Source organism: Leucoraja erinacea, chromosome 7 (assembly GCF_028641065.1).
Source record: "Leucoraja erinacea ecotype New England chromosome 7, Leri_hhj_1, whole genome shotgun sequence".
Classification (NCBI taxonomy): domain Eukaryota; kingdom Metazoa; phylum Chordata; class Chondrichthyes; order Rajiformes; family Rajidae; genus Leucoraja; species Leucoraja erinaceus.
Window position 1 is genome coordinate 26,325,834 of NC_073383.1, and position 26,374 is coordinate 26,352,207.

Consider the following 26,374-nt stretch of genomic DNA (forward strand, 5'->3'; position numbering starts at 1 on the left):
GTTGCAGTGCAGAATTGCGCAGAACTCTTAGCTCTAAGGATGGGAAATCTGCCTAATGAGTCCACATTGAAGTGAATGGGAGGAAAGGGCTGTCCAAAAAATAGTAAGTTGACCGTTATATTTTATTTAATCTAATTAACTGAAGCACGTTTAAGTATTTATTAGAGTATGTGCGTGTTTCTAGTTTTTAACACTTAAAACAATTACATTCCAATCATTAGTTTTAATAGCACGTGTCCGTTGTTGAATCGCAGAGATTTCCACAAATCTTTAATCTCAGTCAAAGTACAAAGTGCTGGAGTAACAACAGATCAGGCAGCATCTCTGGAGGACATTGATAGGCAATGTTTTGGGTCGGACCCATCTTCAGACTGGTAAGAATATGGGGAAGAAAGCTGGAAGACAGAGTTTTGGTGAGACAAAGCTTGACTACCGCCCAATCTCAAACCTCCCCTCTCTTTCAAAAACCCTGGAGCGTATCGTTGCGTCACAACTTCATTCCCACCTCCTTGCGTATAACCTATTCGAACCCCTCCAATCTGGCTTTCACCCCTCCATAGCACAGAAATTGCTCTCCTCAAAGTCCTCAACGACCTCCTCACCTCTGCTGACACTGGTTCCCTCAACATCCTCATCGTCCTCGACCTGAGTGCAGCCTTCGATACAGTGAACCATAACATCCTGCTTACCAGACTTGGGGACCTTGGCATTGAAGGTTCTGCACTCAGCTGGCTCTGTTCCTACCTTTCCAACAGATCCCACTTCATCTCTCTCCATAACCACACCTCTGCTACAGCCACAGTTCCCCAAGGCTCCGTACTCGGCCCCCTCCTCTTCATCATCTACATCCTCCCCCTTGGTCAGAAACTCCGCCACTTCAACCTGGACTTCCACTGCTACGCCGATGACACCCAGATCTACCTCGGCACCAAATCCCCCCACAACCCCCCCTCTCCCATATCAACTCCTGTTTGTCAGCTATAAAAACCTGGATGCAACATAACTTCCTCAAACTCAACAGCGATAAAACAGAATTCCTCCTCATAGGCTCCAAATCCATACTCAGCAAAATCAATAACCCCACTCTCACCATCGATGGCACCACTGTCTCCCCATCTCCCCAGGCCCGCAACCTTGGCGTGATCTTTGATTCCACCCTCTCCCTTGAGCCTCACATCCGCCATGTCATTAAACCCTCCTTCTTTCACCTCCGCAACATCGACAAAATCAGACCCTCTCTCACACCTCCCGCTGCTGAAAGACTCATCCATGCCTTCATCTCCTCCCGACTGGACTACTGCAACTCACTTCTCCTTGGCATCAGCTCCACCTACATCAACCGACTCCAACTGGTCCAGAACGCAGCCGCCCGACTCATCACCCATACCAAATCCTGGCATCACATCACTCCAGTCCTCAAACAACTTCATTGGCTTCCCATCTCCCACCGGATCACCTACAAAATCCTGGTCCTCACCTACAAAGCCCTCCACCATCTGGCCCCCCCATATCTCACTGACCTCCTCTCCCCCTACCAACCCTCACAATCCCTCAGATCCACATCAGCCGGTCTCCTCTCCATCCACAAATCCAACCTCCGCAGTTTTGGGGACCGAGCCTTCTCCAGGGCAGCTCCCAGGCTCTGGAAGTCCCTCCCCCAACTGATCCGCAATTCCGTGTCCCTCACCATCTTCCAGTCCCGCCTCAAGACCCATCTCTTCACCTCTGCCTATCCTTAGCCCCACATCCCCCTCCCTTTTCATCTGTGCTTGAATTGCCTCATATTGTGATTTGAATTGAATTTGGTCTTTAATTTGTGTACTAGTCATGTCTCTACTATTTATTTCATTCTGCTTACATGATTTTCCTCTACTTGCTAAATTTTTGTAAGGTGTCCTTGAGACTCTTGAAAGGCGCCCATAAATAAAATGTATTATTATTATTATTAAGTGATAGATGGATACAGGTGAGGTGGGGGGGGGACTGTCAGATGGGCAGAGTAAGTGGTAGAGTAGGTGTCAGAGGCTGGAGGAGGATCCCGATGCAAAACGTTGTCTGTCCATTTCTTCCATTACTGCTTCGAGCTGAGTTCCTCCAGCACTTTGTGTTTTGCTCGAAAATCCAACATCTGCAGTTCCCTGTGTGTCCATTTTAATCTCAGTGACATGCCTGACGGTGGGATAGGAATCTCCTCCATCTGTTGCCATGCTAGACACTTGCTTCAGCGAGGCTCACAGATTTGGTCCTGTCTTTTGATCACTATTATTAGAGTCACAGAGAGTCGTAGGATCTTACAGTGTGGAAACAGGCACTTCGGCCCATTTGCCCACACCGGCCAACATGTTCCATTTACACTAGTCCCACCTGCCTGCCTCTAAAACTGTCATATCCAGGTACCTGCCTTAATGTTTCTTAAACATTGCAATAATACCTGCCTCAACTACCTCCTCCGGCAGCTCGTTCCTTACACCCAGCACCCTTTGTGTGAAAAAGTTACCCTCAGGTTCCTATTAAAAATTTGCCCCCTTCACTTTAAACCTATGTCGTTTGGTTCTCGATTCTCCTACTCTGGGCAAGAGACTCTGTGCGTTTACCCAATCTATTCCTCTCATGATTTTGTATACGATACATAGTTTTGTATCTGTCGGATTGTTCTGATCTTATGCTCTGTGGGCTGACTGTGTGTAATGGAATAATGATGCCAGCTTTATGGTCGTACACAGATCCACAAGATGTCCACAGCATGGAAATAAGTCAATTTTGCCCCTTCAAACACATACTGACTCAAAACGGGCAATTTCAACTAATCCATTTCCAAACCATTTGCCCACAGCTCTGCAAATCCTTCCCTTTCTGATGTTTGATGGTTGATGACAATGGGTCTATTTTCATAATGTATGATTCTTTGGCTCAAAAGTGGCAGAAGGAAAGCATTAGTATACGTCAATAGGTTCAGAAATACTTTGCTAGAATCTGCAGTTGTGGCAGATTCAGTAGTAGTGTTGAGCAGGGATCTCCCCCCCCCCCCCCCCCCCCCCCCCCCCCCCCGACTATTTTTCCTGTAAGTAAGATGGACCTGAAATTTTGCCTAACCACCACACACCACAGATTCTGCCTGGCCTGCTAAGTTTCTCTAGCAGTTTTATTTTGCTCAATATTCTAGCATTTGCAATCCTCTGTGTCTCAAAAATGTTATTATTTTGCGACAAATTGTGAGCCAGATCTCACTTTCACACGATCCATATCCATGTCTGGCCCTCTCTTTCCCTTTCTCTATGCTCCCATCTCCGTCACTGATTTTCCCTCTGTACTCTTCCCCTCCCTCGCTGCAACTTAAAACAGAATTGTCTTCACATTTCTCCAGTTCTGATGAAGGGCCATTGACCTGAAACATTTCCCAGATTCCTCCTCTACAGATGCTGCCTGAACTGCTGAGTATTTCTAGTACTTTCTATTTGCATTTTGCATTGTATTCCACTTTATCAAATGCCTATTTGAAGTCCAGATACACCACAAGTACATTTCCTTTGTCAACTCTGTCTGAAATTTCATCAGAAAATATTAAAGCTAGTTAAACACAATCCATGCTGCTTTCTCAAATGCTTTCATATGACTGACATTGTTTCCAGTTCATTGTTGACCTTTTCTCATCCATGAGGTCAAATTGACTGCTTTCAAGTTACAAGGTTAATTCCTACAACTATTTTTTTGATGGAGGCCACAATATTTTCAAATTTCCTGCCCTCACACAAGGCCCATATACATGCAGGTCTTTGGAAGATTATGCCCAGAGCCTCTGTCATTTTATCTTTTATTTCTCTCAACAACCTAGCATGTACTCCATCTGGCCCTGAGGACCTATTCATTTGAAGTGTCGCTGGTCTTTCTAGTAACTTTATTTATCAATCTATTGCCCAACTAGAACTTCAACTACCTTTTCTTTTCTGAGACTCCTAACGCATCTTCTTCCTTGTCAAAGATCACAGATTAGACAAGCAGATTTACCTTAATGCTCTTCTTGAACTGATACCTTGGTGTTGAAGAGCCCTTGTTCAGCAGCTCACTGAAGATTACAATCTGTTCGAAGAGAAAGACTCTTCGTTCCTTACTTCGGGAGAGCACTCCAGTATCTTGTTCTGTCACGTAGAAGGTATCCTGCTGAAGTAATTTTCCTTGTGCTGTGATTTTACCCTAAAAGAAGAAAGAATTCAGATTTTCAAGTTAAGAAGGAAGAAGAATGAGGTTCAGAGGAAAAAATAGATCAGACACGATCGTACAGCGGAGCAGCCTCGATGGGCCAAATTGCCTAATTCTGCTCCTACGTCTTATGATCTTATGATACATCAGATGAAGGCATCCATTGATACATGTATTCTTTATTCCACGGTTCTGTGTTCTTATTAGTAGCATAACACCATTATGGAATGACAAATTAATCAGAAATTTGAAATGCATCTAAATTAAATCATTTAATCAGGACAAACATAAACATGATGTGGTTCAGTTTCACCCAGGGTGAGTGCCATTTTGTAAGTACGCTCAGCCCAGGTGTTGGGAAGCTGAGAAGTTGTGGGGAAACACAACCTTTTATATACATTACACCAAGGCTCCATCTTTAATTTGCATGCAATAATGGATGGAACCATTTCCACGTTTCCATAAACAAGAAATCAAAGCAGAACCTTGTTGCTCTGGTGAATAGATAGATCAAAGTTCAATGGATCAATGGCACTTCACTGTCACATGTACCCAATTACAAACATTTGTCTTTTGCATACAACTCGGTGAGTTTAATTGCTCGCTTCAGTCTCGTGATTGCCATTCTGTCAATGTGACACAGTTAAGTCTCTTATTCAGTTTTACCAGTGATACCAGTGATACCATGTATATTCTTACAATTGGGCCTGTCACACTTAGGCAATTTTTTAGGTGACTGCCGGCGACTGTCATAGTAGGGGGATAGACTGGACCCCCCTACGACAATGTCTACAACAATGTCTATGACAAGCTACACCAACCTACCACCTAGTCGACGTCAAGCTACGCAAGCTACCGACAACCGGCGACCCATTGGGGCGTCCACCTACGACCACATCCACGACAACACATGACCACACAGGCGACAACCTACGACAACTGAAGTCGATCTACGTCCACCCGCGACAAGTTACGACAAGCTACGACCCTGTCGGCGACAACTGAATGGGCCTGTCCCACAGGTGATTTTTTAGGCGACTACAGGCGGCGAGGCTGTCGCCACATGGCCGCTAGGGTGTCGCTTGTATGGTCTCCTCAGTCGTCCCAAGAGTTGTACATTTTTTCTGGTTGCGCTGGATTTTGGAAATGTTCAAAATTTTCGTCGACAGACTGCATTCGTAGCATGACGTAGGTTGTTGCCAGGATGACTGACATAGGTTGTTGCCGGTGCAGACTTCAGTGAATTCCATTGGTGACTACCTATGTCAACCTACGTCAACCGGCGACAGGTATTGGTGACTGAATTGTCTTACCTTGTCGTAGCTTGTCACGGGTGGACGTAGGTTGTCGTAGGTGTGGTCGTATGTGGACATCTTAATGATTTTCGGTAGCTTGCCATAGCTTGACGTTGACTAGGAGGCTGGATGTTGTAGACATTGTCGTGGGGGGGGTCCAGCCGCCGTTTTTTCGGTGACCTGCTACGACTATGACAGTCGCCGAAATAATCGCCTCGGTGGGACAAGCCCAGAAGACAACTGAAGACAATTCATTCGCCGGTACCTGTCACCGGTTGACATAGGTTGACGTAGGTAGTCGCCAATGGAATTCACCGAAGTCAGCACCGGCGACAACCTACGTCACCTGGCGACAACCTATGACAACACCTACGTCATGAGAAGTTAAGCTACGCTCATTGGCATCAACCCACTGTCGCCAAAAAATGTTGAACGTTGAAAATCCAGTGGCGACCAGAAAGATGCTACGACCCTTTGGGCGACTGAGGAGACTACTCACGATCATACAGGCGACACCCCGGCGACCATGTGGCAACAGCCTAGTCACCTGTAGTCGCCTAAAAAATAGCCTAAGTAGCACAGGCCCTTTACACAACCAATAATCCAGGTAAAGTAACGATTCTTTTAGAAAACAACACGCGACTCCTGGTTCAAAGAAAAACCACAGGCCTGTCAGTGCTTCCCTGTTTTAGTCTCTCCGACTGAGCAATTATAAAGCAGTGGTCAGGAACATGGTGGAATACTTTCCAGGGATGAGTGAAGCTCCAACAACAACCAAGAAGCTCAATAAAAACGAGAACGACATAAGCCATTTGATTAGCACCTCATGCACCATCCTACAGTTATTCCTGAAGATCTGGGGCACAGTAACTGGAGTGTGCGACATCTCCAAGTTCCGCTGCATTTAGTCACCTGGGCAGCTACAACATTTGCACTTCCAAAATCTGTGCGGCCTACCACAGGAGGTGGCCCGGGGCAGCAGGTTTATGGGAATGTAATAAACATTCAGAGGAAGGCCTTGATAGAGTGGACGTGGAAATAATGTTTACAGCAGTGGGAGAGTCTAGAACCAGAGGGCACAGCCACAGAATTAAAGGATATACCTTCAGAATGGTGATGAGGAGCAACTTTTTTAACCGGTGGGTGGTGAATCTATGGAATTCATTACCACAGACGGCGGTGGAGGCCGAGTCATTGTGCATTTTTAAATAGGAGATTGATAGGTTCCTGATTAGTAAAGGTGTCAAAGGTTACGGGGAGAAGGCAGGAGAATGGGATTGAGAGAGAAAAATAGATCAGCCATGATTGAATGGCGGAGTAGACACAATGGGCAACACAGCATAATTCTGCTCCTATGTCTTATGGTCAACAGCTGGAGGTTCCATGTCAGCTCATCTTTGTCATGAGTGGCTATCATGCCATTTTGGGACTGTATTCTATGATTCTGGTGAACCCAGCCAGAAGTAACATCAATCCTGCATTTACCCTCGCAAGTGTATGCATTTCAACGAAACGACCATTTATTCTTCTAACCTCAGGTGATCACAGGCAGAGTTTGCTTAATCACTCGTCATACAACAAATCTGCCATCCTAGGAGTCAAAATGGTGAACTTCACCGCACTCCCTTCAGCACAAGCATGTCATTCCTTAATTGGTAAGACCAGACCTGTACAAAAGCGATAGGCAAATTGCAATTACCATTAGGGCAGCATGGTGGCGCAGCGCCAGAGACTCGGGGTTGATCCTGACTATGGGTGCTGTCATTACACAGTTTGTACGTTCTCCCTGTGGCCGCATGGATTTTCCCCCGGTTCGCTGTTTTCATCTCATGCTCCAAAGACATGCAGGTTTGTAGGTTTATTGATGGGTAAAAATTGTAAATTGTCTCTCGTGTGTAGGATAGTGATGGTGGTTGGCGTGGACTCGGTGGGCCAAAAGGCCTGTTTCCACACCGTATCTCTAAAGTCCAAAGTAAAATCTACCCTATGTCCACCCAAGGTAAAAATTGATTTAACGTATTATATCTAGCACTTATATACATTTTCACTGTAGAGATAATAAATAATTGCAGAGGTTGAAGTAAAGGAAAAAATAAATTTACCTCAAAATCCTCAAGCCTTCCCAAATTCATCATATCGTTGCAGCGTTTCGGCACAAGGTACATCACATCAACTGCTTTCTGTCAACAAAAGATAGATAGAAGGAACATTGATTTTAATGGCATAAACAAACATGTTTTGGTGAATCTAACCAATAGATTTATTCACAATTCTACATGTTCTCCTCCATGTTTATTTTTGATAAAATGGAGATTATTTTAAGAATAGATTTGTTTCAATAACAGGTTACCTCTTTCATAATATTTCATTAGGCTATTTATCCTAGTTAGTTTAGTTTATTGTCATGTGTACCGAGGTACATGACAAGGGAATAACATTTAGATATTTGATAAGAGAATAACTTTTAGTGCAAGGTAAAGTCCAATCAAGGATAGCCCGAGGTAGATAGTAGTTCAGGACTGCTCTTTGTTTGCCTCTAATGTTTGCCATAAATGTTATTTCAGAATTCAATAGCCATCAGTTTCAAGAATCATTATTACTTGGCAGTATACCAATGAAATGGGCTGAATTTTATATTTCAGCAGAGAAAGATATAAAACATATAAAAGAGAAACACTGTTGTGCGAGTGGTTTGTTAACTGAACAGAGAACAGTTTTTACCTCAATCTCTGAACATTCATGTCCAGCTTTTTCACTGTATTTCAGGAAGTCCTGCAACAAGACAAAGTTTATCACAGTTAGTAAATATTTAGGCTTCCTTCTGTACATTAGTAATAACTTTGCACTAACAGAATCGTATTAAATACATATTCAAATAAGACTTCTTCTGATAAGTCCGATCTTTCAACAGAATATAATCCTCCAACATTTTCGTCACCTCCAACGTGATCCCACCACTGGCCACATCTTCCCATCTCCACCCCTTTCTGCTTTCCGTAGAGACCGTTCCATCCGAAACTCCCTGGTAAACTCGTCCCTTCCCACCAGGCACGTGCCATCAGGGTAGGCAAGGTAGGCACTGCCTTCCCCGACTAAAATTATGACATGGTAATCATTAAATATAAATAGTAAAGGCATGGGAGAATGATGCCTATCTAAGAGATCGATCTCTTAGGTAGTCATAATTCTCCATGCCTTTCAACCGCAGTTCTTGTAACATGGGAAGATCTGTGCAGCCTACTGCGCATGCGCAGCGCAGGTTTCTTGGCGGGTTTTTCATATATGGATTGTCATTATCGGAAGGGTATGTTAGGAAGCAAAGAGAGAAGAATGGAGTTTGTGTACCTATACCGTGATAAGTACATTTCTTGGAACTTTATGTTTTTAAATAATGTATTTCCCAGGGTGGGTGGGGGGAGAGTTCCTTTCACAGTGTTTGGGGAGTCTGGCCCAGGGTAAAGTTGCGGGGAGGGCAGGAGTGTTGTGAAGGAGGGGATCGGGGCAAGTAACCCACTTGCGATGCTTGGGCACGGACCCACCGTGGTCGGGGGAGTGAATTAGCTCGGGTGGCTGCGAGTGGCCGCCAGGACCCGACAGCAGAACCGGCTGCCACTTCAGCTCCTTCTGCCGGCCCGCTCACCTCTGGCGGTGTTCTCCGTCTGAACACCTCTCTCCTGCCGCTCGCCGGCTGGCTTCCCGCAAATCCTTAAATTCTGACAGCGGGCTCAAGGGACCAATTGAGGTTACTCGGCTGTGGGAATTTAAGGATTTGCAGGAAGCAACTGACATGAGTGAAGCCGGCTAGCGGCAGGTGAGAGGTGTTCTGACGGAGAGCACTGCCAGAGGCGTGCGGGCCGGCAGAAGGCGCTGAAGTCGCAGCCGGTTCTGCTGTCGGGTCCCGGCGGCCGCTCGCAGTCACTGAGCTGCTTCCTTCCCCGGAAGTGGCGGCCAGTTCTGCTGTCCGTGCCCGGAGTGCTGTGGCAGCGGTGAGTGCGTCTGATATGATCTCCCACCCCCTCCTTCTCAACATCCTGCCCTCCCCGCAACTTTAACTCCTGGCACAGATTCTCCACACACTGTGAAAGGAACTCTCCCTCTAATTGGACCCTTGAATTAGTATTGTCATTCAATAAGATGACAACTGATTTATCATCCCGGTGTGCTCCCGTTTTTCCCACCATCTCTCCACCTGCCTTCATCCTGCAACCCCCACCTATTCAGTAATTAAAAAATGAAGGAGATTTAGAAACCTTGGGCAAATTGAATTGTTACTTATTTTTATTTTTTATTTTTAAGGAAAGAACAATCTGCGCATGCACGGTTTAAGATTTTTATAAAAAACCGCCTGCCTACCTTGAGTAATTACTCACAGCACGTGCCTGCTTCCCACCCAAACCACCCCTTCCCCAGGTACTTTTCCCTGCAACTGCAGGAGATGCAACACCTGTCCCTTTACCTCCCCACTCGACTACATCCAGGGACCCAAACAGTCTTTCCAGGAGAGGCAGAGGTTCCCTTGCACCTCCTCCAACCTCATCTACTGTATCCACTGTTCCAGGTGTCAACTCCTCTACATCGGCGAGACCAAGCGCAGGCTCGCCGATTGTTTCGTTGAACACCTCCGCTAAGTACGTCTTAACTTACCTGATCTCCTGGTTGCTCAACCACCTCCCCCTCCCATTCCCAATCTTACCTTTCTGGCCTGTGCCTCCTTCATTGTCAGAGTGAGGCCCAGCGCAAATTGGAGGAACAGCACCTAATATTTCGCTTGGGTAGTTTACACCCCAACGGTATGAGCATTGACTCCTCTAATTTCAAATAGCCCTTGTTTTCTCTCTCTCTCCATCCCCTCCTCCTTCCCAGTTCTCCCACTAGTCTTACTGTCTCCGACTACATTCTATCTTTGTCCCGCCCATTCCCTTGACATCAGTCTGAAGGGTCTCGACCCGAAACATCACCCATTCCATCTCTCCAGAGATGCTGCCTGTCCTGCTGAGTTGCTCCAGCATTTTGTGTCTACGTAGGAATTTAAATGGTTAGCTGCTGTCAGTAGACTCTGATCTTCCTTTGTAAAGTTTGTACGCAATTATAAAGATGAAGTTCAGCCATCCAGATGGACTGAGGCTCCCAAATGACACTGAAACGCACCCAGGGATTGTCGAAGAGGGTCAAGTTAGGATGATTAATGAGCCTGCCTCTTGTTCTGCATGGTTGTAACATTAATGATTAATTACCTCTTGGGAAATCGGCATTATCTGAAGAAGTCAACTTCCAAAGAGAAACTTTAGCTGCTATTAACATTATTATGCACATTCACACAAATATAACACATTCTTAACGTCTCCACTATACACCCAGATCTAAATTGCCAGTCGTGGTCACAATGGATATATTTTAACCATTTAGACTGATTGTCATCTGTTTGCAGCTAAATCAATGCGAAGATTTACATTAGTCATGTTCCTGGTCATAGAGCACAGAAACGGGTCTTTCAGCCCAACTTGCTCTGTGACACAGATTTCAAGGAGCTATAGATAAGATGAAGGAATGGGTGGACAGTTGACAGATAAAATTGAACGCCAAAAAATGTGAAGCATTACAATTTGGGAGGAAGAACAAGAGGCAATATAAATTAGAAAGCACGATCATAAAAGGGTAAAAGAACAGCGAGATCTGGGGGTGTGTACATTGGGAAACCACAATTCAGGCAACATCTGCTCCACACACTCTCTCCAGTCCAATCACACCCCACCTCCAGTGAGGCAGCCAGAACTGCACACAATTCTCCAAGTGCAAATAGGTTGGTATTTTGTAGAGATGTAACGTAACATCAAAATTATTGCATTCTATGCAAATGTACCAGATAAATTATTTACCTCCATATCGACCATTTTCAGGGAATTATGCACATTGCCCTTGAGGCTCTCTGTTCATCAACATATCGTCGTGCCCTACCATGGGTTTTGGGACAGCATACATCTGTTTCCTGTCCCAAAAGGCATCACCTTGCATTTGATGGGATTAAATTTCATCATGCCACTGCTCTGCCCAACTTTACATCCGATCCATATCTACATCCCGCTATAGCCCATCCTATCTGATCAGTCTGAAGAAGGGACCGAATCCTAAACGGCACAATCCATGTTCTCCAGAGATGCTGCCTGACCGGCTGAGCTACTCCAGCACTTTGTATCCTATCTAATCTATATCCAGCTGTAGGATGATGTAGTGGTGTGGAGAAAGGAGAGTGTACTACTGTAGTGAAGAATAATTACCAACATGATTCATTATGCTGGGGTCAAATAGAACAAAGGACTCCCTGCTGGACTGAAATTTGATTTATTACAACTCAAGGAATTGTTTTTTGAATTATGTATATTCTTAGTAAACTATTAACTCCCTTGAGCTCATAATATTCCACTGCCTGGAATTTCTCGGTCCTTATTCATCCATTAATTCAAACTAAAAGCACCCCTGTGGTGGACTATTGTCCCGCACACAAAAGTGTATTTCCAAATCATTCTATTAAACGCTCTACGTAAAAACCAGGACAAAATAATTAGTGAACTCTCCGAGTGAATCAAATTTAAATGGTGGCCAAAATAAAATTAACTTCACTGTGCATCCATAATAGAACAGACCCTTTTAGCCCACGATGCTCGTGATAGCTTTTGCAGCTCATTCCACAACTCAATACTGAATAAGTTTCAATTATGTGGTAAAATGCCCACTTGAGTAAATGTAAGAGAATGCTGAATGGCAGGTATATCTGTTAAAAGACGTGTAGGGCAATATATACACCAAACTGCTGTTCTGATTGAAATTTACTTAGGAATTATAATTTTATCTAGAGCAGAGTTGCTGCCTTGCAGAGCCAGAGACCCGGGTTCGATCCTGACTACAGGTGCTGTATGTACAGAGTTTGTACGTTCTCCCTGTGGCCGCTATGGGTTTTCTCCAGGTGCTCTGGTTTATTCCCACACTCCAAAGACATACAGGTATGTTGGTTAATTGCCTTTGGTTAAAAAAATATTAAATTGTCCCTCATGTGTAGGATAGTGCAGGGATTGTTGGTCAGGATGGATTTGTTGGGCTGAAGGGCTTGTTTCCATGCTGCATCTCTAAACTAAACTGAAAGGTCATCTAAACTAAATGAAATTAAAAAAAATCCCTGCTTACATGGTGCCTTTTAACTTTTCCCCAACTCTACTGAAAACACTTAATTCTCTGCATAATAGTTTCACAGACGTTAACAACTTTGATCCGTAACCCCTTTCATAGGGCCGTTAAGGTCAGTTTCTGTGGTTGTAGCTACATCGATAAAAAAGGAACAATGACACATTATAATCACTAGAGCCAGGAAGTTTAGGCGTTATAAATCTCTGAAATAGTCAGGCAAAAAGGCATAATAAAATTACAAAGTGCACCAAAAGGCATTTATTGACAAAAAAGGCATAACAAGGCATTTATTTCCATCACCAAAATATGGTAAAAATGATAATTATAAAGGTATACTACATTAAATGACCAAAGTTGCCTGGTTGCACATAACTACCAGCATTTTTTCAAATTATCTGGTGTTAAACTATGCCGTCTGTCAGACAGAATATGCTACAGTTGTGAAAAACTTATTTCTATCCCAGCTGAGGTCACTGGCGCATACCTGAAACAAGCTACAAACTCTACATTCATGTCGATATCTTGTGCATTACAATTACCTTTGAGAACTTTCGCTTTGTTTTGTATTTCTTCCAGATCTTTGTTAACTAAAATAACCCTCTCACATTTTCTTTGTATGTCTTTACCTACATCATCAGGAACTAAGTACAAAGTACAGCAAGTGAAGATGAAAACAACTGAGCAATAGTTGAACTCTATGACTTCTCCAATACTTCCGATGTCAAGAAATACTCCTTTGATGGTTAACCTGCCTCCAGTGTACCAATTACCACATTGGCAACATATCTCCCTACATCATTAGTTGTCTCATCTATTGGCATCCATATTTTGTTGCATGCAACTTAACCTCTAATTTTCTGCACGACAATGTTGAAGTCGCTGTCAACATAATTTTTCCCTAATGATGACTCGCTTGGTATATGTTCCTCTGTGTATTTCCCCCAAAAAAAGATTTGTTTTCCAATTTCCACTGTGGAATTCCAGCATCAATGAATGCATTGCACAGATCACTCGAAAACTCAAATTTGCAACTGGAGCCAGCAGTAAATGTTGTGGGGCGACATATTTCTATTTAGACGAAATATTTCTTCTCATGATTCACTGCTTTCTCACATGCTTTGCAAAACAGCACACAGTTGTCTGTAGAGAATATATCACTCCCGTACACTCTCCCCAAATCGTTCTGTTTTTTACAAGGCGTTGACTTGACTTTAGGCATTTTGACGCTTGCAGGGGTAGATCCTGCAGGAGTGGGGATGCAAACTTCTACAGGCAGGCTAAGTACAAGCTGAGAAGAGGAATCAGAGCTGCCAAGGAAAGGTACTCTGAGAAGTTGAGGAGCAAGTGCTCAGCAAATGATTCTTCTTCAGTGTGGAAGGGCTTGCAAGAAATCACATGCTACAAGAGGAAAACCCCCCGCTCCTTGGACAATCATCAGCTGACCAATGACATGAACGAGTTCTACTGCAGGTTCGATAAACAGAAACTTAACCCTGGTACCCCCACACCCCATCCCCAAACACCACTTCACACCTACTTAAAGCATGACTCTAGCTTGCAAAGACTGGACCCTTTCCCATGCACCCCTCTCCAATCACCACTTAACACCCACTTACAGCCGGGTTTCGCCCTGGTGGTGTAAATTTTCTTGTAAGATGTTAAAACGGCAAAATAAGGCTGATTTAGGCACTCAGTTGTGAAAAAGGCATTATCTTCCTGAAATCATCAAAAAAGGCATGCAAAGGCACAAGGCATTTATGGCAAAATCCTGGCTCTAATAATCACTATTCAGCTAGCCTGTTATTGTGAAATGTGACTGTGACGAGAAATGTGTTTTGAAGACAAATAAGGTGAAAGATCCCATGGACCTATGTAGTACTTTAGTCACTTTTTGCATTCTTTAGTGACAGGCTTTTGATTGTAAAAGTCCTCACCTTGATAAGAAGTTGATACTTTGTTATCCTCTGTATTGGCTTAATAAGAAAGTCACTCAGGCTGAGCCTTTGACCCAGCTCCTGTTTTATTTCCTGCAAAACAAGATGCATAACATGGTAGACATTCTGCTTAAAAAAAAAACTATTCACAATATATGCAAGTCTGCAGCATTTGTGTCTCCCTCTGTCAGAAGCTGAAAATGGCTAAACATGCTGTGGAAAGTCACCTGTGTGTCTGAAGTTGCCAATGACATACTATAATAAATTTGTTGCACATGATCTCAATGTGCTTCGGAGAATGATTTGGGGACTAGGCTCCTGTTTCTGACGGTATCAAATGGCTATTGGTTCCACTAAACTTTGTTGAAGGTCTTTTTATGGGAATTTGATGTCTGCTCTCTTTCTTTTCTAGGTCAATACTATGCAGAGCCAAGAAAAGAAAGAGAAAATCTGGGGCATTTCCTGTTATCCTTGATCCCACTTTCATCACGTCCACTATTTTCTTAGAATAAAACATTTTAAAGGTGACTTTAGATTTATAGCGAATCAGTACCTTTGTATTTAGATGTGGATTTTGGTCCTACATTCCACACCCCCATCACACTCTATCAATGCTGGGTTCAATAAGCCACCAGAGGAAGGGGCAGAGATCAGGTTTCCAAATTAGTCATAGTTTGTTCCATTTATCTGCATTTGTTCCATATCCATGTATCTGTCCAAATGTCTTTTAAATCTTATAACTTTTCCATCTCTACCACTTCCTTTGGCAGCTCATTCAATAAACCCACCACCCTGTGTGGAAAACCTGACTCAGCCCCCTTTTAAATCTTTCCCCTCTCACCTTAAATCTATGCCCTCCAGTTCTTGATTCCCCTTTCCTGGGAAAAAGACTCTTGTGCATTAATCCTTTCTATTTACCTCTGATTTTATAAAACGATATGGTCACCCTTTAGCATCCTTCACTCTAGGAAAAACAGTGGTAGCCTATCCAGTCTTTCCTTACAACTCAAGTCATTCAGTCCAAATAACATTGATGTGAATGTTCTCTGTACCACCTCTGCTTAATCGCATCCTCCTGTAGCATGGTGACTAATACTGCACAGGATACACTTGGTGTGGTCTCATCAATATCTTGTACATCTTATACCATGAGGTCCCAGCTCTTGTACCTAATGCCCTGAACATTGAAGGCAAACATGCCTTCTTCACCTCTAAATGCACACTTGTACCCCTAGCTTTCCCTGTTCTACAACACTCCCCAAGGTGCTGCCGTTCACTGTGTATATCCTGCCCAGGCTTAACTTTCCAAAATACATCACTTTAGCACTTGATGAGGTAAATTCCACTTGGTAGAGCTGCTGCCTCACAGCGGTAGAGATCCGGGTTAGATTCTGACCAGCGATGCTGTCTGTGTGGAGTTTGCATGCTCGCTCATTTGTTGCAGTATTCTCAAAAAAAACAGTTATGATATTTAATTTTGTGAAATCAGCCCCTTATAGTACTTTCAATGCTTCCCTTCTAAAGGATCTAAAAATTAGTTTGAAATCTATGTGTATATTTCTTCATAAAGACAAACCATTTACCTGTCAAATTTATTATATCTTATAAAATATTCAATCGTTCTAAGTAGTTCAACTAAATGTTACCCTTTTGTACTTCATGTGTTACATAATCTAGTTTCTGGTGATAAAAATACAAACAAATGCTTACCTCAAAGAAAGAATCGTACTCTGCCACAATGTACTCAGACTTTGGCTTGTTTTGGCAGTATATCACATACATGCCCAAGCGCCTTTCCTGTAAACACAGAATTCACAGCAAAAATAACTAAACTATTATACAGGATGAACCTTTATGTGGAATATCAATAGCCTCCCATCACAGCGTTACTCAGCAAAATCAGCTATTTTGAGATCAGGCACAGTCAAACTGGAGAAGACATAAAGTGCTAGAGTAACTCAGCAGGTCAGACAGCATCCTTGGAGAACATGGATAGGTGACGTTTTGGGTCAGGACCTTTCTTCAGACTGATTGCAAATGTAGGTCATGGAGCCAATCACATGTTAGACATCTTGCACTCTTGCTGATTTCTATTATGATAACTGATACAACAATCAACATAATTTCTGGCATTAGCTTTAGATCGGCACTGATTCACTTTTTAAAAGAAAGTACTGTCCAATAAAGTACGTGAAACTCCTCCGTTGACAGCAAGGGTCTTTAATGTTTCAGGTATATCGTAATTCATTACCCTTTACTTCATTGTGTAGTTTAGTTCTACTGTGTATAAAATTATGAAGGCAATAAGTTGGTTAGATTCACAGAATATTTTACCCAGTGTAGGGGAATCAAGGATCAGAGGGCACAGAGGTTTAAGGTGAGAAGGGAACTTGTGGGGTGACTTTTTCACACAGAAGGTGATGGATATATAGAACAAGCTGCCAAAGGAGGTAGATGAGGCAGGGACTATAACATCATTTAAAATATATTTTAACAAATACATGGGTAGCAAAGGTTTAGAGGGATATGGGCCAAAGGCGGGCAGGTGGGACTAGTGTACACAGGGTATCTTGGTTGGCATGAGCAAGTTGTGCCGAAGGGCCTGTTTCCATGCTGTGTGATTCTGTTTATCAAGTATATCTGATAAATATGGCCAATATCCACTAACATTTTTGTGGGATTATGTATTGGTATGAAGTAAGCTAATAGAGACATTTTACACACAACATACCCACAGGGAATTAACATGGAAAAGCTGACCATTCAAGAAAGGTTACACAGAAATAGGCTCAGTTGCTTTTGTATCTGTTTATACTCCCTGCTGGACCCTCTGCAGTTTGCATATCGGGCCAATAGATCTGTGGATGATGCAGTCAACCTGGGCCTGCACTTCATCCTACAGCACCTAGACCTATGCGAGGATCCTGTTTGTTGATTTTAGCTCTGCATTCAACACCATTGCGCCAGAGCTACTACACTCCAAACTTTCCGAGTTGACTGTGCCTGAACCCCTCTGTCAGTGGATCACCAACTTCCTGACAGACAGGAAGCAGCATGAGATGGTGGGAAAGCACATCTCGGACCCTGCAAACACTCAGCATAGGAGCACTGCAAGGCTGCGTACTCTCTCCTCTCCTCTCCTCTACTCTCTTTACACCAACGACTGCACCTCCACAGACACCTCTGTCAAGCTTCTCATGTTTGCGGACGACACGACCCTGATTGGACTGATCCAGGATGGGGAGGAATCTGCCTACAGACAGGAAGTGTCACAGCTGGCGTCCTGGTGCCATCGCAACAACCTAGAGCTCAATGCTCTTAAGACAGTGGAACTAATTGTAGACTTTAGGAGAGCCCCCCCTCCCCTCACCCCACTCACCATCAACAACACCACAATCACATCTGTGGAGTCTTTTAAGTTCCTGGGAACCATCATCTCCAAGGGCCCTAAGTGGGGGGCTACCATCAACTCCACAGTCAAAAAGGCACAACAGAGGATGTACTTCCTGCGGCAGCTGAGAAAGCACAATCTGCCACAGGCAATGATGGTCCAATTCTACACGGACATCATTAGAGTCTGTTCTCACCTTCTCTATCATGGTCTGGTTTGGCTCAGCCACCAAGCACGACACCTGGAGGCTGCAGCAAATCGTCCGATCAGCAGAGAAGATTATTGGCTGCAACCTTCCCTCCATTGATGAACTGTACACTGCAAGGGCCAGGAAGTGAGCGAGCAAGATCATCTCTGACCCCTCTCACCCTGGCCACAAACTCTTTGAATCACTTCCCTCTGGAAGGTGACTCCGGACTGTCAAAGCTGCCACAGGCAGACATAAAAAAACAGTTTTTAATCCAGGAGTAGTTGCTCTACTCAACAGCCAAAAATCTGTAGCCTCCCTTTGATCTGGTATTTTGTTGGTTCACATGCTTCATTAATGATGTTTCATCATTAATATTTTATTATTATTAATGTTTAGTGTTTTCTGAGTCATTCATAACTGTCACTGTATGTCATGTTGTTACTTGTGTGTGTAGCACCAAGGCAAATTCCTTGTATGTGAATACTTGGCCAATAAACTTACTTACTTACTTACTTACATTATTTTTAGTACCACTGCCAGCTATGCTTTCCATATGATGCTGACATCTGCAAAATGTCCTCATCCAATGAGCATTCGTCCCATGTGAAAGATGTAAAATTAAATTCTATTTAAAATTACACTCAATACAATTCTGCCCCATTGTATGGATGATGCATGTTTAACTGCATACTACATGGAATAATGAATCTCAATGAGCACAAGAATCTTTTGGATAGGAAAAGCATGGTCTGCTTTTGCTTTACTGGGTAAAATCCCAAATTGTGATTATGTCAAATGTCAAAACACAAAGTGCTGAAGTAATTTAGCAAGTCAGACAGAATCTGTGGAGGGAATAGATTGGTGGAGTTTTGGGTCAGAATCCTTCATCAGACTGAAGAAGAGTTCCAACCCAAAACATCGCCTATCGATTCTATCCACAGAACCCACTGAGTTACTCCAGCAATTTGTGTTTTGCTCAAGATTCAACCCCTGTAGTTCCTTGGTACCTCTTATCTCAAAATTACTCCAAGCAATGGATTGCAGAAGCAGAATCTCCACAGAAACTGGTTTTGCGGCTTTCATAAAGATAAGCACATAGCCTGGAGTTGTGAAACTGTCCCTGTCCCAGAGTGTTGGAACATATAACCAATCCACATAAACAGAACTAGTTTAAAGACACTGGAAGAAATAGAAAAAATCAAAGTCTTCCCTTCATTGCAAATAAATATAAAGTAACATAAAATAAATTTAAGTTCTAAAAAAGAATTTGGTGGTAAAATAGGTGAAAGCAGGTTAGGTTGGCAATGAAACAAAATTGCATATATCCTTCATAGCAAATTGAATATCAGGGCAAGATTATACCCAACATTCTAATTCAAAAGGAAGGGTCACTGAAGTAAATGATTCCCAAGAATTTCAAATAATATGAATATATGTAAAATTGACTTGAATTGTACCAGCATCGATGATTATGCAGCAAGTTATGAATTGGATGATCAGCCATGATCATATTGAATGGCAGTGCAGGCTCGAAGGGCCGAATGGCCTACTCCTGCACCTATTTTCTATGTTTCTATGTTTCTAATAAGTGCATTATTAAATGTACTATTTCATATATTCTCAGGAATATTTCTCCCTTCCACCATTATATATGTCAAAAAGCATTAAATGATAATTATTTTAGTATTAAACAAATCATGGTTTCCAAGTATTACATCAGGCTTTGGAAAATAATAAAAAACTATTGTGGTTAGGGGCATTGATGCTGTGATTTTATGACTGAAAGTACATTCTCTGCCTACTACTAATATAGTTGTGTACTTGCAGGGGGTGGTAAAATACAGGGTGTTAAACATTTTAATATAAATTTTGTACCATGATTCCAATATGTATATATTTATTACAGAACTGTTGTCATGTATTACATTATTACAAGGAGTCAGTAGATGGAGAATTTGGCTAAAACATTTGATGTGGACTTTGTTGGCAATAAACACTGACCTTTGCAATCTTGCCCACAACCCCCATATAAATAAAATATATGATCATATCTGGATTAGTCACTTACGCTGAATTTAAATGCATTTTATAGAATTGAACATTATTAAATTCATTATTCTCCGTAGTTGTAAGTGACATTATGATTAATGCATTCTTGCTGATTTCAGGGGGACAGGAAGGTGAACTTAGACAGCGTCACAGCTTTAAAATGGGCCAAGTTACTATTCTTACACAAAGCCTTGAAAGTAAGTTGGAATAATTTACATGTTTGATGAAGAGATCTGCCAAACGCTCAGGTTCCTGAAGGCATTTTTCCAGTTCTCCCAGGAAATAACTGCAAAGAAATATGAACAGTAATCATGTTACAATTTTGTCTCTGTGGGTTTGTATCTGCCTTTAAAGACTGTGTAGCGCAGCATGAAACCACTTTCATTAATTATCTGTGAGAACAAACTCATATCGCTAAGGAAGCTACAAGCTCTGTGGGGGAGGACAATAACTGGGGTCCATCCACAGTGGGATGTAGGGGAGCAGGGTCTGGTGGAGACACCCCTCAAACTACGGAAGGGATGTCACTCCAGAGGGCCACATGGTGGCAAGGGTGCTTGGTGGAAGGAGAGTTTGTGAACACTACCGAATATAACACTAATGAATGTATAAACACTGAGAATGTCGGAAGTTCAAAAGTTATAGGAGCAGAATTAGGCCATTTGGCTCATCAATTCTACTTTGCCATTTAATCATGGCTGATATATCTTTCCCTCTCAACCACATTCTCATGCCTTCTACCCTCCTCCTTCATTCTCCTGCCTTCTTTCTGTTTTGTATATATTTTTAAAATTCTGAATAAAGTTGTTTTGTTTTTTTAAACTATCAGGATTAGGGCCTATATGATTAAAATAATTTAAAACATCCATTTATACTCATGGCTATCTGGCTAAGTAGAGTTCCAGTGCCATCTACAAATTCGTCAATGACACCACCATTGTTGGCTGAATCATGATGGTGCTAAGTCAGTGTACAGGAGAGAGGTAAAACACCTGGTTGAGCGGTGTTGCAATAACTACGTCTCACTCCATATCATCATGACCAAGGAACAAGTCATTGTCTTCAGGGGAAGGCATGGGGCCATGTATCAGTTTTCCAAGCGTAGATCGGAGACCACAGCGATCTTACAGTGCCAGAGATCCGGCTTCGATCCAGACTGCGGGTGCTGCCTGTATGGAGTTTGTACATTCTCCCTGTGACCACGTGGATTTTCTCCGGGTGCTGTGGTTTCCTTACATATTCAAAAGATGTACATGTTTGTAGGTTAATTAGTTTCGGTAAAAATTGTAAAATTGTCCTTGGAGTGCAGGATTGTGATAGTGTACGAGGATCGCTGGTTGGCGCGGACTTGGTGGGCTGAAGGGCATGTTTCCTGCACTGTATCTCTAAACCAAATGAACCACTTGCTCTCAGTCCGCGCATTACTGGGAGTTAACTCCCAGTGGCTAATCATGGTTACCTGTTGATGCTCTTTATGATTTCACCTGAATTTGCATTTGATAGTTGGGAACCGATTTATAGAATTATTAATTCTGGATATAACAGACAGACCAGATTAATTTAAACATGCTTTTTATGTTTTTCTGTTTCTAATATGCACACAAAAATAATTATTTCAGAAATCATTGACATTTTGATCATTCAAATCTTAAAAGAGAGATGGCAATATGAATTCTCCAATAAATCTTTGTTGCAGTTAAATATATTGGACTTCTTTCATGAATGTTAAATGCTGGCAGGTTCCTATATTTGGAGTTACAGGCTGACGTGGCTGTTCACTCACCTACTGTGCCAGTCATAAATCTGGTGAATGTTTCCGAAAACTATCTTCTCTTTTCCTTTCATGTCATCAAGAAGACCTTTCTCTTCTATTTTGTTCATGAAACCCTGCAATATAAGAATTGTGTAAGAATGGTTACCAGCAAAACTTGGAAGTTTCCAAGATATGCTCCGTCAGTAAAGTATTCACAATATTTTGGCGAATCAAGACAAAGACGGTTTATTCACATCAAATTTATTCTTAATCTGATTAACCGATGACGGTGTTGACAAAGCCACAGAAATACAACTGGCCACAACGATGGTCTCTCAACGACTGAAGGGCAGAGCCTTGAAAACCATGCGAAAACACGACCCCTCCCAGAGTCACGTGAGCGCGGATTCCGACCGCAGGGTTCGATACTTGCGAGCACCAGCAGGTGCCGCTACAATATAACAAAGACTTGATCAGAAGAATGAAGGGCAGGGCCCCGAAAACCGTGCGAAAACACGACCCTTCCCAGAGTCACATGTCCCCCCCTGTCTTCCCCCCCGGGATTCCTGCCCATGACTCAGCGGGACAGGCAGCATCTCTGGAGAGAAGGACTGGGTGACGTTTCGGGTTGAGACCCTTCTGCTGCCTGTCCCGCTGTTACTCCAGCTTTTTATGTCTATCTTTGGTTTAGAAACATAGAAACATAGAAACATAGAAATTAGGTGCAGGAGTAGGCCATTCGGCCCTTCGAGCCTGCACCGCCATTCAATATGATCATGGCTGATCATCCAACTCAGTATCCCGTACCTGCCTTCTCTCCATACCCCCTGATCCCCTTAGCCACAAGGGCCACATCTAACTCCCTCTTAAATATAGCCAATGAACTGGCCTCAACCACCCTCTGTGGCAGAGAGTTCCAGAGATTCACCATTCTCTGTGTGAAAAAAGTTCTTCTCATCTCGGTTTTAAAGGATTTCCCCCTTATCCTTAAGCTGTGACCCCTTGTCCTGGACTTCCCCAACATCGGGAACAATCTTCCTGCATCTAGCCTGTCCAACCCCTTAAGAATTTTGTAAGTTTCTATAAGATCCCCTCTCAATCTCCTAACTTCTAGAGAGTATAAACCAAGTCTATCCAGTCTTTCTTCATAAGACAGTCCTGACATCCCAGGAATCAGTCTGGTGAACCGTCTCTGCACTCCCTCTATGGCAATAATGTCCTTCCTCAGATTTGGAGACCAAAACTGTACGCAATACTCCAGGTGTGGTCTCACCAAGACCCTGTACAACTGCAGTAGAACCTCCCTGCTCCTATACTCAAATCCTTTTGCAATGAAAGCTAACATACCATTCGCTTTCTTTACTGCCTGCTGCACCTGCATGCCTACCTTCAATGACTGTTGTACCATGACACCCAGGTCTCGCTGCATCTCCCCCTTTCCCAATCGGCCACCATTTCGATAATAGTCTGCTTTCCCGTTTTTGCCACCAAAATGGATAACCTCACATTTATCCACATTATACTGCATCTGCCAAACATTTGCCGACTCACCCAGCCTATCCAAGTCACCTTGCAGTCTCCTAGCATCCTCCTCACAGCTAACACTGCCCCCCAGCTTAGTGTCATCTGCAAACTTGGAGATATTGCCTTCAATACCCTCATCCAGATCATTAATATATATTGTAAATAGCTGGGGTCCCAGCACTGAGCCTTGCGGTACCCCACTAGTCACTGCCTGCCATTGTGAAAAGGACCCGTTTACTCCTACTCTTTGCTTCCTGTTTGCCAGCCAGTTCTCTATCCACATCAATACTGAACCCCCAGTGCTTTAAACCAGCATCCGCCGTTCCTTCTTATACAGATTCCTACCTAAGGTTGATATCATTGCATGGCAAAAAAAAGTCTCCTGGTACTTGCTATAATTCCCCAAGAAATGCAGCACATCTTCTCAGAAGGTAGTTTTAATATTTAAGCCTATTTTTGCCTCTTCTGAGGGATTATACGGCTGATGGGAAAATTGTTCATGATGCTTCCTTACAATGCAACATAAGTCTATGGATGGTCTTAAAGGGCTTTGCAATGCCTCCATTTTATAAATTCATGATGAATTCTTTTTCTTTCATTAAATAAATCTTGCTGCTTAATGAATGGGTTGTGCACAGATCAGCCAAAATCTGACCTCCAATTGAAATAAATGATTGAATAGAATAAATCGAAACCATAAACAATATTGAAGCATTATTATAGTCACGAACAGAAAATATAATCATGTACGATTAGTCTCAAAGCATCAGAGGTTAAGCACAAGTGATGCCAAGATGTAGACCAGGAATAATGCATGTTTTCTTTTCTGCTAATATACTGATTTAATGAATCGTAGCTAGTGCCAAATTAAATACATCAAATCCATCTTACCTCTACCACAATTCCCAAATCTTTCACGTAATCTTTCTCTGTTTGAACAAGCTCATTTAGGACATATCTATAAAAGATAGAAAAAGGGAACGATTGTAAATGGATAAATCACAAAATCTGACCCCTTTGTGAACTTTGTTACGCATCAGCCTTCTCCAAAACTTAAGATTAATTGTAGAGAATAAAAGACTCGTCAATCAGACCCAAATGATGCCTTTCAAATTCCTATGGAATTAATAATACACAAAAGAATAAGAAAGATCTTTAAAAAAAAATTGAAAAATGAAATTCAATATTGGAATAAAATTAAACCCAAAATTGTGGAATTTTACAGACTTCCAGTATTTCATGCAAAAAAAGTTAACATTATGAATTGAGTCATTTACAATTACTTTCAAAGTTGTAATATTTCCAGTTGATCCCTAGACGATTTTGAAAAACTTATGAACTTTAGGTCACAATCTATTGGAGGTGATTCAAAAGACATTACACATCATGAACTAATGCTTATGTGATTTCACCAATTTCCTGATCCAGGTCAGTTTGCCACTTTAGAATTTATTAAAAGGCACATGGCATTTATTGGAGCAGTAATTTACATTTCTGCACAATACGGGTGTTCTATTAATTGTGACATTATATTTATGCTAAATTTAATTTGAACCTGTGCCCAATGTTGTACAAGAATTTCAGGCAAAATAACCCGTCTGAGTTCATTGATTGCTGTCCATTTTCACATTTCATTGCTCTGGTGAGGGCAAGGAGAAACATCGCTTACGTTCGTCCTTTAAGTGCTTTGGCCCGTTTTTCTTCTGTAAGATCTCCTGGTGGTGTCGAAGAATTCATTGACTCGGGGCTCAGGGGATCTTTCAAGTTACTTCGATAGGAGCAGCCAGGTTCGAGAGACTGGTAAAGAATAATTGCCCAGTTACGACATATACTTTATCTCAATATCAGGGGAAGCAAAAACAATATATGTACATGTTGCAATCATATCCTCAGTATTACCACTGATGCTATTATAAATGTTCTATAAAATTCATCACTCCCATAAAGTCTTGGGAAATGAGTAGTGGTATCATTTTCAGTTTTATTACTAATAGGGACTAGCTGATTGTTGTAACGTTCACTTCATTCCTGATAGATTTGTCACGGAATTGAACAATACATGATGTAAACACACTTCGGCATCCAGCTGAACTGAAAGTGGGAAGAGAACAAGTCCGGTTATTTTTCTTTATTAACTGGTTTCTCTCTCTACAAATGCGGGTCTTTACAACATTTTGTTTTGGTTTTAATTAGGTTTACAGGCTTACATTAATCATCCAGTGTATTGACACCGATAAGCTTTGTAATAGCACAGTAACGATTGCTTGGAAGATTTTTAAATAAATACTAGACTAAGTGGGACCCGTTGGGTCCTATGTTCACATGGAAGGGCTGGTCCCCCGACGCAATATTCCACCTTTCCATCAATTCCAATATTGGTGGCCAGTGGGGGGGCTTTCTGGAGCGCTGGTATGGGTTCTTGGGGTGGCAGCTCAGTCCCTCAAGCCTGATCTGCTGGCACCTCACTCACAGCTGGTGGGCTGGCAGTTGACTCATGGTTATTCCTTGAAATTCCATTTCAAGCAGGGTGCAAGGCCACCGAATTCAAGTGCAGTTTCCAACCACTTCAAGCAGGGTGTAAGGCCACCAAATTCAAGTTCAGTTTCATACCACTTCAAGCAGGGTGCAAGGCCACCAAATTCAAGTGCAGTTTCATTCCATTTGAAGCAGGGTGCAAGGCCACCAAACTCAAGTGCAGTTTCATTCCATTTGAAGCAGGGTGCAAGGCCGCCAAATTCAAATGCAGTTTCATACCATTTCATGCAGGGTGAAACCACCATTAAACCACACAAAACACCAAACTCACAGTTCAGTAGACATTCAGTGGGTTCAGTTGATTCACAGCTCAGACAGAGTCATGAC

The 26,374-nt window shown here is 42.5% G+C and overlaps 1 protein-coding gene across 5 annotated transcripts in view; it reads right to left on the reverse strand.

Annotated features, from left to right (window-relative positions):
* The window catches only part of kalrna (kalirin RhoGEF kinase a), a 584,657-nt gene that overhangs the window by 50,694 nt on the left and 507,589 nt on the right, over positions 1-26,374 (reverse strand). For all 5 annotated transcript variants that reach the window (XM_055638050.1, XM_055638045.1, XM_055638047.1 and 2 more), the window contains 9 exons: positions 25,182-25,309; positions 24,404-24,470; positions 22,019-22,122; positions 20,452-20,521; positions 16,316-16,402; positions 14,606-14,698; positions 8,214-8,264; positions 7,595-7,672; positions 4,006-4,191 (listed from right to left, as the gene is read on the reverse strand). In XM_055638050.1, the coding sequence (XP_055494025.1) occupies positions 4,006-4,191; positions 7,595-7,672; positions 8,214-8,264; positions 14,606-14,698; positions 16,316-16,402; positions 20,452-20,521; positions 22,019-22,122; positions 24,404-24,470; positions 25,182-25,309 (864 nt within the window). The remainder of the gene's footprint in view (positions 1-4,005; positions 4,192-7,594; positions 7,673-8,213; positions 8,265-14,605; positions 14,699-16,315; positions 16,403-20,451; positions 20,522-22,018; positions 22,123-24,403; positions 24,471-25,181; positions 25,310-26,374) is intronic.